Genomic DNA, 17,657 nt, shown 5'->3' with positions numbered 1-17,657 from the left:
CTGTTTGTCAGTCTCTCCTACTAGACAATGACATGGTTGGGGACAGTGCCTGTTTCCTGTCCACTCTTACATATGCAGTACTGGACCCAAAGCACTCAGAGAATAGTTTGATGAATAAGTAAACAAGGGAATAAATGATCAAAACATTAACTACAACAACATTTCTTTTTAAAAACATAATTAAATTTGTCACTGTACATATAAAAAATAGTTTTTATCACTGATCTCAGTTTCACTTTCAGGATAACCAAAACTACTCTGTAGTTTTTGTTTGTGAGGTAATAGGACATTACTGCATATATCTTTTGGATCGAACTGTTTAAGTGATATTCTGTTACTGATTTTTCAAATTAATTGATGAAAATTGACTATTAATTTGGCATTAGAGAATACTTTGATTGAAAGATGATTTATCAGACATTATCTGTGTTTATCCACCTTTCCAGCCAATAATATTAGATCTATAAATGTTTTGTCTTGCTCATGTAATCATTCCCAGCTGCATAGAAACAGGCTCTAATGTCACATATCTTAAAAAAATAGGTAACCTTCCCATATCCTGTGTGACTCTCCAAATACCACCTCTCATTCTCTCTTCTGACTGGCCATTCCTTTCAGTCCTACTACTTCACCAAATCTTCTCCTTTTGAAATCCAGTGATCTCCATGGAGCCAAGCTCTATCATCACTTCTGTGTCTGTTTCTTACTAAAACTCTAAGTAGTAAACAACATTTATTTTTAGTTCTAACACTTTATTCTTCTGATTTCTGCACCATGACACTTATCTATTTTTCCCCATGCCTTAAAAGGTCTTCCTTCATAGGCTCCTTAAGAGTCTTGATTTTCTTCTGGACATCTAAATATGGAAGATACCGTAGACTCCATTCTGTTTACTCTTTTTATCTCTATCTATACTTCCTCCCTATTACATTTAGTACTATAGATTTTAATTCCATCTGTATGCCAACATATCCTATCTAACGACCAACCTACCTTTTTCCAACCCTGACCTATCCCTCGTGGTCCTGATTCACACATGCACTTCCTACTTTACTCTCCACATGGCTATTTAGAAAGCCCCTCAAACATCCAAAAGAGAACTCATAATTTCCACCACTCATAATGAATTCCTCCTCCTTGCAGTAAATGACACTACTGTTCAACCAGTTATCCTTTTGTAAAAACCTAGAAATTATTGATTTTTTTCTGAACCATTTTATACATCTAGAGCAAGTGCTGTCCATTCCACTTCACAATATAATCAAAGCCTACCCTCTTCCCATATCTCCACTGCTGCTCCCTAACAGAAGCCACTATTCATCTCTTCTCAGGTAAGAAAGTAGCTTTCCCATCCTCCTCTGCTTCTACGTCTAGTTCCTACAATTCGTTCTTCACGCAACAGCTAGAATGATCCATTGAAAATGGAAATCAGATCATGGCCCTGCCCTATGACTCCCCACCACACTCAGCACAAATTCCAGTAGGTTGTGCCCCACCAGCTCCTTCAGCCTCTTCCACTCCATCTTCTCCTTGTCCATCTTACTTCAATTTTCTGTAGCTTCCACATACAAGCTGAGGAAGATCACTCTTCAGAGTCTTGCACCTATTCCTTCTCCCTGGATAACACTTCCTTTAGATCTTTGCATGGCTGGCTTCTATTTAACATTCTCAGAAGTGGGCTTCTCTGCCCAGCTGATCAAAAGTAACGCATCTACTGGGACAGTTTCTTCTGCTTTATTTTTTTTCATGATTACCAATTCTAAAATTATCATAACTTATTTATATTATTATAAATATATAAATTTATATTTATATAAGTTTATTATAAGCACTATCCTGTCTTGTTACTGTTATAGCTGTAACACCTAGAAAAATGCCTATTATAGATGCTTGCTGCATAACGAGTATTTACAGAATGAATTAATAAGTCAGTGGGGTGTTTCTAAATATAGCATACATCTCTTAATATGAAAAGAGAAATAATGAATATGTAAATATGGCACATTCCACAACATTCTATGAGAGAAAGTTTCTTCTTCAAAGCAAGAGAAAATAATTGCTCCCAAATGATAGGGATTTTACTAATTTTACATTTGTTTGTGAATATAGAGTATTAAAATAGTTTTCTATTCCATTTGTTCTTTGTATGATACTTGGGATAGCAGTTTCAAGTCAAAGGTTTCATGTCATAATTTGATAGGAGACTTCATATCTTACCCAGGTTAATGATTCCTCAGTGGATACAAATAATTGGTAAATAATGGTGATATTATTTAGTGGTTTAATGTATTATATTGATATTTTTAAATTACATATATGTAACATATATGTATGCTACACTTACAATATATGTACAGAGATAGATAATTGTATACATTTGCACCTCTATACAATTTTTGTGATTTTAATGGAAGTTTTTAAATATGAGAATGTGTGCATGAAAATATATGTGTAGCTAAACCATTGTTCTGTTTGTAAAATAAGTAAGATTAGACTTTGTGTTTTCCTAAACTGGGGTATAAAGGAATGATCACAAGACTGAGATTCAGAAGATCTAATCCAGCTTTCTGCTGCTAACTAGCCTGACATTGAGCAAATCGTTATACTCACTAGAATGTAAGCTCCATTAGGGCAGGGATTTTTGTCTGTTATGTTCATTCCTGTATCACCAGCATCTGGAAAAGGTTGGGCTCAGCGTAAGTGCTCCACAAATAATTTTTTACATGAATTACACTTCTCCAAAATTAGTTTCCACATCTACAAAACAATGTTCTTTCCAACCCTTATATTCTAAATAATATTAAAGCTGTTATGAATTTAAATAAGACAAATTCATAGCTGGAACTGTTTATTCAGTTTTTACCTTGGCCTTTATAAAATTGTCTAGTTCATCAAAGCTCTTTTCAATGAATATTTATTAACATGAATAAGACGAGAGCTAATATCAGTCTATATTTGCTGTCTTCCAAAGGACAAAAACAAAAACTTTAAAATTAAAAATGTATCATTCAAACTCATAAAATTAAATAAGTGTAAAAGAAAGTTCAATAACCAACTTCTCAAATATTTCCTTAAAGTGTGCAGCATTTACGTTTTGGAATGTATTAAGTTTTAAGATTGCTCTAAGAAAGTTAAGACACCCTGTAAATGAACCTTTAAGAATACCTGATATTCCAATTACATAATATAAAAAAATTAATATTCACTTAAAATTTTTTTTCATTCATTGAACAAATATGTAATAAGTGGCAACCATGTGAAACCTGTGTTAGGAAATGATTGCCAACCTGATAGCCTACCCTCTGCTGTCAGCTGTGATGCCAGGTGTACACAAAGCCCTGAGATCTCTGGTGTTGGAGCCTCTTGGCCAGAGTCAACAACATTAGAAAGACTGCAGAGGCAACCTGTGTGCTACTGAGAAGACAGTAGCCCCCCTCCTGACCACCATTACTCAGAGGCTCCCTACCACAATCACCAGGACCAGTCCCACCATGGGTATTACTTCCCTGTTCCCTCATTGCCTGTATCCTTACTTCTTCCATACTGATGACTAATGAGACCCTGACCCCTTTACAATAAAGCCATTGCTGCTCTACCCTGTCACCCTCTATCTCTCCTTATCCTTTTTCCATAGCACTTATTACCAGGCATGTATTTATTTATTTGTTCATTGCCTTGCTTGTATACACACATACGCTAGAATGTAAGCTCCATGGCAGCAGGAAATTTGTCATTCATCAGTGTATCTCCAGCACCAAGAATAGTGAATGACACATAGCAGGTGCCTAGTAAATATCTGTTGGATGGATGTGTGGGTGGGTGGTTAGATGGATGGATGGATAAATGAAAAATTTAATGAGTGAATAACCTGAACCTCCCCACTACTGATACTCTTAACTGTCTCTCCTCTGTTTCCAGCATCACCTCACCATTTAGATGTAAAGGTTGCCCTCATTTTTCTAGCCATGATAGTACTTGTTCTCAATAAGAATTTGGTGTTCCACCCTGGGTTTATTGCTTCCTGCTGGTTTGGGTAAACATTTGCATAACTGTGCTTGGCTCAGTTTGGTAATACATCCTTGGGGCTTGCCTTTACCCCTCAAGTGGGACCCAGCCAGTATGTGTGTGTGAATGAAGTGTTGCCCCACCATAATGACTTCATAAAGGAACTACATCTGAGAAGGAGGCACAGTATATAAATAAATCAATATACAAATAAATAAAAACAGCACTAGGATGTCAATAAATGAAGTCACTGCCTTCAGTAAGTGTACACATTCTACAATGACAAGCCAAATAGGCAAGACAGAGACTAGAAAGGGGAAAGGTAGAAAATTCCTGAGCCTTAGGTGGGAAAATAGGTACATCTGTTGGTACCTATTTGGTACCAACAGAATGTTGGTAGGAGTGATTTAAACTACTATCATGTTTCTAAATGGCAATTTAGAAAAAGCTATTAAGATTAAATGGATTTGGACCCTTTCACTAGCATTCAGCTTCTAGAAATATGTTCTATAAAAACTCTCCCGTAACAACTGGAAATATCCCAAGTACTCATCAATATGGACATGCATGGTTTAATTATGAGATCACATAACAGTGCAGTCATTAAAAAGAATAAATATAGACATGTTTGTATTACAGATATATTAAATGGAATGAGGAAATTGCACATTAGTATGTGTGGTGTGATCCTGGTATTGAGTTTATACCAGTGTTCTAGATACTATGGATAACAGTGAGTAGTATTCACAATGTCCCTCTCCTCATAGAGATTAAATTCTAACTGGGGAACAGACAACAAACAAATAGAAGTTTAATGGCAGAGCAGTGCTATGAAGACATATAAAGCATGGCAAGGAGATAAAAAGTGATGAGGACCAGAAAAAGCCTCTCTGAGGGGGTGACACTGGCACAGAGACCTGAATAAAGTGAGGGAGCAAGACAAGAAAATCAGAAGGAGAGACAGTAAGGAAAACAGGCCCTGAAGCAGCATGCTTGGAGTGCTCAAGAAAATGCAGGAAGACTGTGTGACTGGAGAGCAGTGATCGTGGGGATGAGAGGCAGAGTGTGAGATTGGAGAGGTAGCCAGGGGCCATATTATGTGGCATTTTATGGGCCATTGTGACAATTTCAGATTTTCTTTTAATTTTGATGATAAACCAGCACAAGATCTTGAGCAAGGGAATGACATATTCAGAATTGTGTTTTTAAGGAACTGCTGTGGCTTTTACGAAGAGACTATTCAGCATTGAGTCCATATAGTAAAACCAATTATATCTTTTATTAGACAATCTACAAAAGGATTGCAGTGACCAAAAATGAGAGGAAAATATGCAGTCTTTCATATGGTGTATTTAGGAGTGTTTTGGGGCACCCGCTTCAGAGGTTTTATGAGGGTTGAAGAGTTTATGTGTGTATACACATACAGTAATGTATACAGTTATACATATAGAGTTTTTCATATATTAATGGGTATTAAATGATACTATGTGAAAACCTGAAAGAAAACCAGAAATACACATCAAATGTTTAGATGGAAAAAGTGTGGCAGGTATTAAATGTTTAACTTTTCGGTATTGTTCTAACCAAAAAAATGTTTTGGAATTTCATTTTTATGCTATGAATAGACTGGTTAGTGCATTTCAAAGTGGTTTGAAGAAGTTGCTCTGAATTTAGAGTTTAAAAAAATGATCAGCCATTATAATTCACAATGCAGAAAGAGACTCATACTCAAAACTGCCAGTAAGAAATGATTCAGCTCAGTTCAAAAGCCAGGAGACAGCAATAAAGCCTTGGAGTTAATACCTGTTCTACCTACATAGGTATCCTTATATGCCATCTCAAATGAGATCATGTATGTTAACTTGTTTCAAAAATCATTAAATACTACTGTTTATTTTTATGGGATTGCTGATACATGGCCAAAACTGATATTTTTCACGCTTAGTCCGCTGTGCCTCATCTCCTTTAAAGGACAGGGCCCATTCATTTAGCTCTATTCCCACATATTTGGAACATTCCAGATTGGGAATGTTCCTTTTAGGTTGTTCAACATTATATTTCCCCATAATGCAGTTCAGTGCCAAATCCAACTTTTCATTGAAGTTGATAACTTGAGCAGCAATAATACAATGAGTTCATTTTGGTTCACTGAGATTCAGGCAGTCTCTGGAACAGGGGCAGTGGTCTCCCTTCCACTGCTACCCCTCTTGGCCAAAGCATATTGTCGGCAAAGAGATTTAGCTAACCAGATTATTCTCTTAGACTCTTTTCTTGAGTAAACTTTTAATTATATGCATAATTGTTTAATTTGCAGAATCAACCAGTATCCCTGGAGAAATTGTCTAAACAAGACTTAGAGTTTCTTGTATTTTCTCTTGTCAGAGTCAGGCCACAAGAAGTTAAAAAGCACCATACAGAGAAGCACAGAAACAGGAATGGCAGCCGAAATGAGGAAGATGGTAAGGCAACCAAGTCGAGAGTCTACTGATGGCAGCATCAACAGTTATAGCTCCGAGGGAAAGTAAGTGACGTCAGCACATCTGTATGGCTTTAAAACCATGGGTTTTGTAAGTCACAGGTAAAATAACAAAGCCACCAATGTTTATGGTGCAGCTTATTCCTTTTTTTTAATGTCTACTTACTTAAAAAAATTTTTTCAGTGTTTGTTTATTTTTGAGAGACAGAGAGAGACAAAGCATGAGTAGGGAAGGGGCAGAGAGAGGGAGACACAGAATTCAAAGCAGGCTCCAGGCTCTGAGCCGCCAGCACAGAGCCCGACGTGGGGCTTGAACCCACAAACCGTGAGATCATGACCTGGGCCAAAGTTGGACGCCCAACCAACTGAGCCACCCAGGCACTCCTAAAGTTTATTTTATTTGGGGGGAGGGGGGGTGAGGAAGGGGCAGAGAGAGGGAGAGAGATAATCCCAAGCAGATTCTGTGCTGGCAGCACAGAGTCCCATGTGGGGCTCAAAGTCACAAAACCACGATATCATAACCTGAGCCAAAACCAAGAGTTGGATGCTTAACCAACTGAGCCACCTAGACATCCCTCAGTTAAAATTCAGACTCTTGATTTTGGCTCAGGTCATGATCCCTGGGTCGTGAGATCAAGCCCCACATTGGGCTCCCCACTGAGCATGGAGCCTGCTTGGGATTCTCTTTTTCTTCCTCTGTCCCTTCCCTGCTCACCCTCTCTCTCAAAATAAATAAACATTTTTAAAAATTAAATAAAATTTAGAAGTGAAAATTAATTTCCCATATTCCTACTTTTCTCCAAACTATTTTGGGTTCTGAGTAAGTCTAACACTCTCATAATAGGAACTTACATTTTTTTGTTTTAAAACATCACTCTTTTTTACCTTAGGAAAAGATCTCAAAATTTATCTTCCTCATTATTTTTGTGTAAAGAGTTTGAGTTTTGAAATTAATCATGAAAAAATATAGGTAGATTTGTGTTTTACTTACTTGGTCTGCTTTTACATATAGATCCTGCAAAAAATCCTGCATTTCTCTATGCTTGAGAATTTTTCTGGTAAAATCAAACCTTTACTGAGGTGATAGATCTTACAATTAAGTAATTATTATTCTGCGGTGGGTTACTTGGAGATTGACTGTGTGCAAATTTTCCTATAATTATTCATTTATTGGCATTCAAAAATCTCATTCATCAATCTAATAGTAGTAATTTATTTTACTGGAATTGTTTTTTTCTGTTTAGAAAATGAAATAAAATTATGCCAAGTTAATGATCATGCTATGTTTACCCATTCCTGAAACTATTAAGTCCGTTTATTTGATCAAATGATTGGTATGCATCCTCCCAGCAACATATAGCTAAGAGCAAAAATCAGCAGGCATGAAAGTTATAGAGATAAACTTGCTGACAAAATGCCAATATTTGATGAAATACGGTAATGTGACATACAAATGAAAGCCCAGAGACAATATTTTCTGATATAAAATTAATAAATCAAATAATATTTACCTCCACCTGAATAAGCCACTTAACCTCTCATAGATTGATTTTCGTGGTCTCTGGGTGTGATAATAAATTTGTGCTCGAATTCCCTTGATTGTGAGGAAGTAATATGTGAAAAAGCACATTGGGAATAACAAATCCCTACAGAAATGTGCTTATTCAAAAACTACTCATTGAAGGCCACATATGTAGCAAGCATGGTTCTTGGTACATGGACAAATCAATAAACAAGAAGGGCACAGTCACTCTCTGCTGGAGCTTACAGCCCAGGGAGTTCAGGTAGTCATGGGGTAGTAAGCAATGGACATATTCTAATCAATTCTTTTCCACTTGAACTAAATAAAAATCTCAGATAATATAAAAATGTAGTTCATTAAAAAATGAATGAACATTTTTATTTGTAAATAAGAATTTGTACTTTGCTATGATATTTATTGAAGAAATTATCAGGCATTTTTTTTTAATTTAGCATTGTTACTTAATGTTCATGAGCAATTATTTATGTAGGAAAATTTACATCTTATATTTTATGTCAATAATATAGTTATGGAGGGACTTGTATTTTTAAGTGTCCAGAAAACTTAGTATATTAAAACTATAAGCCATCCTGAATAGAACATCAGCTCTTAATTTGAGAGTTTATTTAGACCTTTTCTCAGTCAGTGCTGGGCTTCGCTTGGTTCAGGGGCAATGAATGCAAAGAATCACGAAGTAAGTTGTCCAATATTTATGATTCATGATCAGAATTAGTAGTCATATGGACGCTAATGAAATGAATTCTAGGAGATCTAATGTTTTGATTTTTGTCCTTTTGCTAATAGCTTAATATTTCCTGGAGTACGACTAGGAGCAGACAGTCAATTCAGTGATTTTCTTGATGGACTGGGACCAGCTCAGCTTGTTGGCCGCCAAACCCTTGCCACCCCTGCAATGGGTAAGAATCACTTTTTTCCCCCACAGGAAAACTGATGTTTCATGATTGACAAAGTCATTTAAAGCATCTAGTAGTAATATAAGTGAGAAGCAACATTTTAGGGTATTTCTGGTTTCAAATGACTATTCTAATTTCTAATGCATGTTTCTAACTTGAGACATTATACAAAACAAAGTTAGTCAAAAATCTTTGAATTTATCAAAAAACTCTGTCAAGTCAGAGTAAGGATAGCATTTCACAGCCTGGAAAGACAAGTGGATCATTCAGTAAAGGATGCTGCCTTAACTGTTTCACTAAGCAAAAAAAGATTAATGAAATTGCCTCCCTACTTAAGAACTTAAAAAAAATATTTTAGACTGAATTATAAAGGAGAAATTGGGTAGAGAAAGACCCTAGCAAATACTGACAAACACTTACATTAATGTTTCTATGCTCTTGGGAGTGGAAAAGAACGTCTAAAGGATCAAACCAAAGACAGATAAGTTGAAAACTTCTACTAGAAAAAAAACCCTAAATTAAGTTAAAAGAAAAATGATGAATGGAGAAAATTACATGTAACATGCACAACAGATATTCCCCTGAAGAACATGAGATTGCAGCTTGCAAGGGCCCAAAGAATACTCAGCAAAATGCATGAAAATAGGTCACCACAAAGGCGTATCATCATGGAATTTCACAACACCAGAGATTAATAGAAAATTCTACAAGTTTCCTAAGAAGAAAGATAATTCTATATAAAACTATCAAAAAGTCAGGGGTTCCTGGGTGGCTCAGTCGGTTGAGCATCCATCTTTGGCTCAGGTCATGATCTCATGGTTTGTGGGTTCGAGCCTGATGTCAGGCTTTGTGCTGACAGCTCAGAGCCTGCTTTGGATTCTCTGTCTCCCTCTCTCTCTGCCCCTTCCCTGCCCACTCTCTCTCTCAGTATAAACACCAAAAAAATCAGATTTCCACTGGACTCTTCAATAATAATATTGGAAGCCAGAAGACCACTGCATATTATGTTCAAAATTCTGAGTAACAATTGATTTCCAATGTAGAGTACAATAGCCAGCCAAGTTATCAAGTAAGTTTCAGGCTGGAATAAAAACACACTGACAAGAATGGTGTCAAAACATTTTCCTCATACACAACATTGCTCATAAAGTTACTGGAGGATATACCTCAACAAAATGAACTGAGTAAATTTAAAAAAGTTGAGAACTAAAAAAGAAAGAAAAGATCCAGTAAATGAATGCTTCAGCACAAGAGAAAAACGGTTGGGATATCCAATATGATAGTGAAGGAAAAGTTAAAGATAACAATTGCAACAAACTTTAAAAACAGTTTGTCCAAAGGGTAACATGTCAGAATCCATAAGATAAAATCTCAGAACACCTAATGTGCTTGATTTTATGGAAGAAGTAAACAACCAGGAGAGAATAAGGGGTTGAATTAATGATACATCCATAAAAATGTAAGCAAATGCTTTTTAAAAAGACACTTATTAAATAGGGAAAAGAAAGAGCTGTCCAAGAAATGAGAAGTAACCACAGTATTCTAGTTCACTCATTTCTAAATAATGTTATGTAATCATAGTTATATAGACTAATATCAGAATAAGGGAATGACAGAAAGCGTCAATATATGGTGGCGAAGGAAGGCAGTGAGAGAGGTTGAAGTTAGAAACTAGTAATAATATCTAAAAGCGAAAAACATAGGAAAATGCCTTACAAATTTAGTATTTCTAAATAAGGAGGCAAATGCCAAACAGTTAAAAAAATTTTCACATAAAAATATTAAAAATCTTGAAAGCAGTGATCTTTGGAAGGCAAGAAGTTGAGAGAGAGAATGGGAATCTTTTATACTAATAAATAGGCTTATAGAACAGTTTGACTCTTTAAACTGTGTGTGTGTGTGATTAAAACAAAAACCAAAGAGACATTTGGGACCTGAGTCTAAAACAGAGTTATAAAAGTAATGGTTCTCAGTCCAGAACCACAAAGTTGATCAACTGACCTAGCAAATAAAGAGAATTCACAACTGAGAAAATGAAGATTATTTAGCTAAGGAAAAATTAGAACTTATTAATTTTAAGAAATAAATTATCATATCAATCAGAAAATGATGAACACCTTAGTAAACATGGGCAAAGGATATGAACAGGCAAGACAAGAGAAAGAATACAAACTGAAAATACTTAGACATATGTTCAGCCTGTCTACTAAAGAAATGCAAATTATAAATTTTAAACCATCAGACTGACAAAAATTAGACATATTGCTAATACCACTATTAGTGGGTGTGCAATATGGAAAGACAGATACTTCTGATGGTAGTACAAAGTGGCACAATCTTTCTGAAGGATACTTGGCAATATACATAGAATTTTTTAATGTCCATTCAATTAGACCCCATATTTAAAAATCTGGGAATTTATGCTCAAGAGATAATTGACCAAGTATGCAAAAATTCTCTATAAAGCTGTTCATTCCAGTGCTATTTATAATAGCAACAATGTAGATAGTCTATATTTCCATCAACAGGGATCTGGTTAAACAAGTAATGACATATCCATTCTAAGGATGCATGGTCATGATATAGATGATAGATAGATGGGTAGGTAGGTAGGTAGGTAGGTAGGTAGGTAAGATAGATAGATAGATAGATAGATAGATAGATAGATAGATAGATAGATAGGGATAGGTAGGTAGGTAGATAGATGTAGGTAGGTAGGGAGATAGGAGAGAGAGAGGAAGGAAGGAAGGAAGGAAGGAAGGAAGGAAGGAAGGAAGGAGGGAAGGAATAGATCAAAGGAGGAAGTTAGTTAAAGAGAAAGTACTTCTAAGATGGGATATTCACCAAAACATTAATAGTGTTCTTCTCTAGATAATGGAAATATAGATAATTATACTTTTTTACTAAGAAGTATATTAGATGATAAAAAGGATAAGAAATCTTATTAGCATATAAGAATAACTTAAATTCAGTATTGTTGTAATTAAGTGATTTATAAACTAATATGAAACTCATAACATAGATTAGTACCAGAAAAATGAAGAGAAACACTTCAAAACCTGATTTGGAGGAAGGGGAAGAAAAGTGGGATCAGGAAACTCTAAATATTAGGGTTTTTTATCAAGATCATGAAGATCATAATTTGGAGTCTATTATTACATACCTCTGTTTTTTAACTGCATGTAACTGCAAAGAAGTTGAAACATTTTGTTTCCCCTCCACTTGCAGGTGACATACAAATTGGAATGGAGGATAAAAAGGGCCAATTAGAAGTTGAAGTTATTAGAGCACGAAGCCTCACACAAAAACCTGGTTCCAAGTCTACACCTGGTAAGGAAAGGTCGTACTGAGTTTGCACAAGAGAATCTGACATAAGCAAAAAAATCCAAGTATTTGCTGCATTTGAATTCTATATGCTCTTGTTTTGCATCATCTGATTGATTAAAAAGGCAGCTTTTCTGTATTCTTTGATTCTATAAAAATGGATCTGGGTTTTCCTTGCACAATTATACTGTCAAAGTCTAAGTAAGAGTATTATCAAGTTAATTTTTTTCTGCACATTTACAAATGAAATTTTTTTTAGTTCCAATCATAAAAAAGAAACAGTGAGCTTTTATTGTATTTATATATTATTATGTTTATAATATGAACTGTAGGGGCTCCTGGGAGGCTCAGTCAGTTACGTGTACGACTTTGGCTTAGGTCGTGATCTTGTGGTTTGTGAGTTTGAACCCCATGTCAGGCTCTGTGCTGACAGTTCAGGGCCTGGAGCCTGCTTCAGATTCTGTGTCTCCCTCTCTCTCTGACCCTCCCCCATTCATGCTCTGTTTCTCTCTCAAAAATAAACAAAAACATTAAAAAAATTATTTTTAATGTGAACTGTAATGCCAGCTATACCCCAGGTCACTCAGTCTTAGGTTAATTCCACATACATTTACTTGAAATGAGGAAAATGGCAGTGATGGTAACATAAGGGTTTTAAGGAATAGAATTTATGGAGCATGGGAAAGTTAAAATGATGTAAATAGTCAAGAGAAACTTTCAATAAGCAATCTCTAATTCTCTAATAAAGCATTCTCTAATAAAATCAGTTTAACTTGAAGGATTAACTTCTTATATGTTAATGTCACCTTTGTTCAGCTCCTTATGTCAAAGTGTATCTTTTGGAAAACGGGGCCTGTATAGCCAAGAAGAAGACAAGAATTGCGCGAAAAACCCTTGATCCTTTGTATCAACAGTCCCTGGTTTTTGACGAAAGTCCACAGGGTAAAGTTCTTCAGGTAAGTAAAAGTTTGTTTGACTTTTTACATTGTAATGTCCACATTATCCATATAAACACTGAAGAGTGGCGAAACATGAAGAGCATAAATTTCAGTAAGGAGAAATGCAGGGTAACATCCTCGAGTAGAAAAAACAAATTGTTAATTTACAATATAAATAATATGTAGTATTAAAAAAATATCTGGTGGATGTAGTAGATAATACAAAGTTTATTTTCTCTCCCTTCTTTTTTTCCTTCTCTCCATCATCTCCTTCTGCTTTTACCCTGCCTCCCACAGCCCCTCTTCTCAATAGGTAGGTAGGTAATCAAGGCAAATGATGCTGATAATTTATTGAGCATTACTATGTCCCAGACACGGGATACATAGAAGCAAGGAAAGAGAATATTCAGGACTGGTGAATGTCAGATGCATTGTTAAGTAATTACATGCATTATTTCTTTTAAACACTTTATCTACTATGTATATAAAATACCATTATCCCCCTTTTGAAGATTATGTATGAGGATCACAGAGATTAAATAATTTGACAAAATTACTCAGCACATAGGAAAGGCAGGTTTCACCACTCCTGCCTGTGTGAAGCAGGTGAATGAATTCAGTTGAGAACGTCTCCAGGTGACCAAAGGATTAGAAAATAGAACTTTAGGAGTAAGTATAATGAAATGAGTGCTTATCTGACACCAACAGGAGTTGACCCACATTGTGCTATAAGCTCACTATAAGCTATAAGCTCACTGATTTATTAACCATCTTATCAAATCAGAATTGTCAGGCAAATGCTCAAAAGGAACCAGCTTACAATTATTTTTCAACCTTCACTAACAAGTACATAATATAGAAGAAATTTAATGAATATTTTCATTCTTTATACATACTCCTTCATATGCACACTCTACCATACACCGAATTGCACTGTTTTGCCCTAACTGGTACAAATTTTAGTTTTTTATATCACTATGGCCCTATACATCACTTACCAGATAGTCATTACTAAAGAAAGTATTGAATGTATGTATAAACAAACTTGTATATGTATTTCTTTACCATGGTTTATGTAGCTAATATCCCTCATTGACTATGGAAACATTACTTGCTTTCTATCTAATCTAAAAATTACTGTGAAGTATCTCTTTGAGCACCTGTATGTTAATCTCTATCTGTTCCTCCTCCTTAGTGTCAGTTATATTCATTTCATCTCATTCATTGACCCACTTTTGCAGAATAGTTGCTTTCAGTTCTTCAAATATGAAAGAAACATTAGAGTTTTATTGCATTTCTCTGTCTCTGCAGGTCATTGTCTGGGGGGACTATGGCAGAATGGACCATAAATGCTTTATGGGTGTGGCTCAAATCCTGTTGGAAGAACTCGATCTATCCAGTATGGTAATCGGATGGTACAAGTTGTTCCCACCATCATCCCTGGTGGACCCCACACTCACTCCCCTAACCCGCCGGGCTTCCCAGTCATCTCTGGAAAGTTCAACTGGGCCTCCCTGCATCCGCTCATAGTGAACTCCTACCAGAGTCATTCCAGTGAAACTCTACCTTTCAGGACAATAATCTGAACCAGATATTTCATGATCAAAAAAGCATTGTTGGAGACAGACAATCAACTTGTGTTTTGCCTGTAGTAGTTTTTCAATATGTCCCACTCGTTGTTTAAAACCTGGCTTCATATGACAGAACAAGGCAGTCTATCAAATTACAGTAAGAGTCAACATGCTAGTGAGAGTCACTGATGCTTCTAACAAACAGAAAAAGAGGAAACTTCAAATTCACACACACACACACACACACACACACACACACACCAAATTGAACTGGAAACTCTCACTCTGTGAAAAGTTGTATTTTACATGTTTGTGCACAGACCACAAGCAGTGTTATTTCCCTGGTGTTTGAGAAGTTCTGTTTTTTGTGTGTTTTGTTTATTTGTGCATTATTTGTTGGGTTTTGGTTTCTTGATTTGTTTTGCTTTGTTTTTCATTGTATATGTTATTTCCACTAGTTTTTGGACATGTCACGCCAGGCCTCATGATGCTTACAAAGACCCTTCCTTTCTTTTCCCAAAAGCACTAAAAAAGGGCTGAAACAGTCTCTGTGGCATCTCCCCAAAGTGTTCAGCAACTAGGCAAGATGAGGCCAATGAAGGATTTCACTGGCTTTCATTTTATAATTTTTCAAAGTCTTATGTGTGCAAACCCAGAAAACAAAAAGTCATCTTCTAAAATAATCATAGAATCACTTTTTTAAAATGAAAAGCGTACCTGTTTGTGTTCTAAAACATTATTTTTTCCATCGTTTTTCATGGAAGACTTTTAGAGAAGTCAATCTGCAACTAATGCTGGGAACTAAAACTAACCACATAATTGTACTTTGGAAATACTCCTTGTAGTAACTTTTTCTTCCTGATATCCCCAAAAATAAGTATATGCTCATGTGTATAAACTATACTTTTGACTTCCCAAAATGGTGACTAGAAATGGATTTGAGCCTAAGACACTTTAAGCTATGCCCAGGCTTCTCGGCCATGTCTCAGTGTAGACATACCCATCTGCCCTGGAAAGAGCATGGTATGAGCTGTCCAATATTCCACTGGAAATTCCAGTTGAAATATTCTGCACTAAAGTCATGTTTTTATCAAATTTTAGTTTACATTTCTTTGAGATTGATGCAAGCACAAAAGCTTGATTTTTTAATGCAAAATATCCTACTTTTGGGGGGAAAATAAAACAAGTCAAATTTCAACTTGCATTCTCTTCATTTGAGTTTTTCTTGGCCTTGAATTTACCTTGTGACATTCTGTATATGTGCTACACACTGCAGACTCTGCAGGTGCATTGATACGTTCTCCCTCCTTTTATGAGTCATTCAACTTTTGTGATCACACAAATAGAGCAGCATGACTTGGAACTGTTCAAAGCTGCATGCACGTTTTTTTTAAAAAAAATGAAAAAAATGAAAAAAAACCCAAAAGGTTATTTAATAATGTATGTTAGTTCCACATTAGGACAGCTTGTATGTTGCATGTACTTGTACAGTTTGCTCGTTAATTACTATACTGAAATAACCAAGAAATCTAAGCCATCCATTTTTGTTATAGACATTTTGCAGGTTTTAGCCAGACTCCGTATGTGAGTTTGGGGTGAAATGTCTATAGATGGACTTTATTTTTTACCCTCTGGAAAACGTGATGTAGTATGGACCAAATTCCTTCTAATAAATATTTTGGTGTAGATTCCTACTGTGGGGCTGTAACACATGTAGACACTGTGTACACACTAGGTTTTAATCCATAGACATACTGCCTGCACCAAGTGAATTATTTATTATTATTTACACATGCCAGAATTATCTGCCCATCATTCCACAGGGCACAGATTGACCACTACTCACCATGCTGAGCAGGAAGAACTGAAGCATTGGTGCACTTCTACTAGATTCCGTTCTGTCTTAGTGGCCAACAATCAACTAACTATAATTGGGTAGTATCTTTCTATTTTGACCACTTGTCTTAACACTCCCCTGTGCTTTTAAAATGAACAACTCATGTATGTAAACATGTTTAATAAAATTTACTTTTCATGTCAGTTGGTAGCCATCTGTGTTCTATGTTTTGCCAGATTTCCATTGTGGGTTCTATGGTGCAAAATGGGAGCCAGATCATGGGAAAGGGAGGCTGGGATTTGTTGTCTGCTGTGGGCATTTGACTTGTCACTGCACTATATATGTCTTAATCTACACCCAAAGGGTACTTTGCATCACATACGAGTTTTCACTTTGTCAGCCTGTCTAAGTGAGCACATGACTATACTTCTGAAAAGTGGCATTATTAAAAACAATAAATCTCAGTAAGAATCAAATGGAAGGTTGTTTTTCTGCTGCTGTTTGAGTGTGCAAATAAAAGAGACAACTCTATTGTCAAATTGCTGAATCATTTCCAGTTATGTGACGTATCAAAATATTAATTTCTGCGTCTCTCACAAAGCATCTGGCTCCTCTTTCCATCTTTTCTTTCTGAACCCCTGACTGATTTGTAGACCTTTGCCTTAGAGTAGGCCAACTTAACAAACCAAGCAAGCCATTAAGTTATCTTCAGCAGAATCTTAGGGAATAAATATATCTTCAAATATCATAGATCAGTCTCTATAGGTAATATGTTAAAAGAAAAATTATTAGCTTTCTTAATTTTATAACTTTCTTCTTCAAAAGTGTGTTCATGTATTTCATAAAATCATCATCCTCACAAAATACTTGGTAAGCAATAATTTCATATTGCAGTACATTTTTAGTAAAATTGCTGTTGGGATCTAATCTCCACCTTTTAAAAGCCCATAATATTTTTTAGACCAAACCAACTTTAACATAAAGCAAAATAAACACAACGAAATATCAAATCTGAGACAATAAAGCAATGTGAGACATGTCACTGCATAAGTTGTTTAAAATTTTTTAAG

The 17,657-nt window shown here is 35.7% G+C and overlaps 1 protein-coding gene across 49 annotated transcripts in view; it reads left to right on the top strand.

Moving 5' to 3' along the window:
• RIMS1 (regulating synaptic membrane exocytosis 1) overlaps window positions 1-16,790 on the top strand; it is a 489,827-nt gene extending 473,037 nt beyond the window's left edge. For all 49 annotated transcript variants that reach the window (XM_019417684.2, XM_019417685.2, XM_019417717.2 and 46 more), the window contains 5 exons: window positions 6,388-6,526; window positions 8,808-8,920; window positions 12,146-12,247; window positions 13,058-13,197; window positions 14,491-16,790. In XM_019417684.2, the coding sequence (XP_019273229.1) occupies window positions 6,388-6,526; window positions 8,808-8,920; window positions 12,146-12,247; window positions 13,058-13,197; window positions 14,491-14,709 (713 nt within the window). In that variant the 3' untranslated portion in view covers window positions 14,710-16,790. The remainder of the gene's footprint in view (window positions 1-6,387; window positions 6,527-8,807; window positions 8,921-12,145; window positions 12,248-13,057; window positions 13,198-14,490) is intronic.
• The last annotated feature ends 867 nt before the right edge of the window (window positions 16,791-17,657 follow it).

This window comes from Panthera pardus, unplaced genomic scaffold, assembly GCF_024362965.1.
Source record: "Panthera pardus isolate Hobbes unplaced genomic scaffold, ASM2436296v1 HiC_scaffold_17, whole genome shotgun sequence".
NCBI lineage: Eukaryota > Metazoa > Chordata > Mammalia > Carnivora > Felidae > Panthera > Panthera pardus.
Note: the sequence above shows the minus strand (reverse complement) of the source record. Positions and strands in the feature narration are given on the sequence as shown.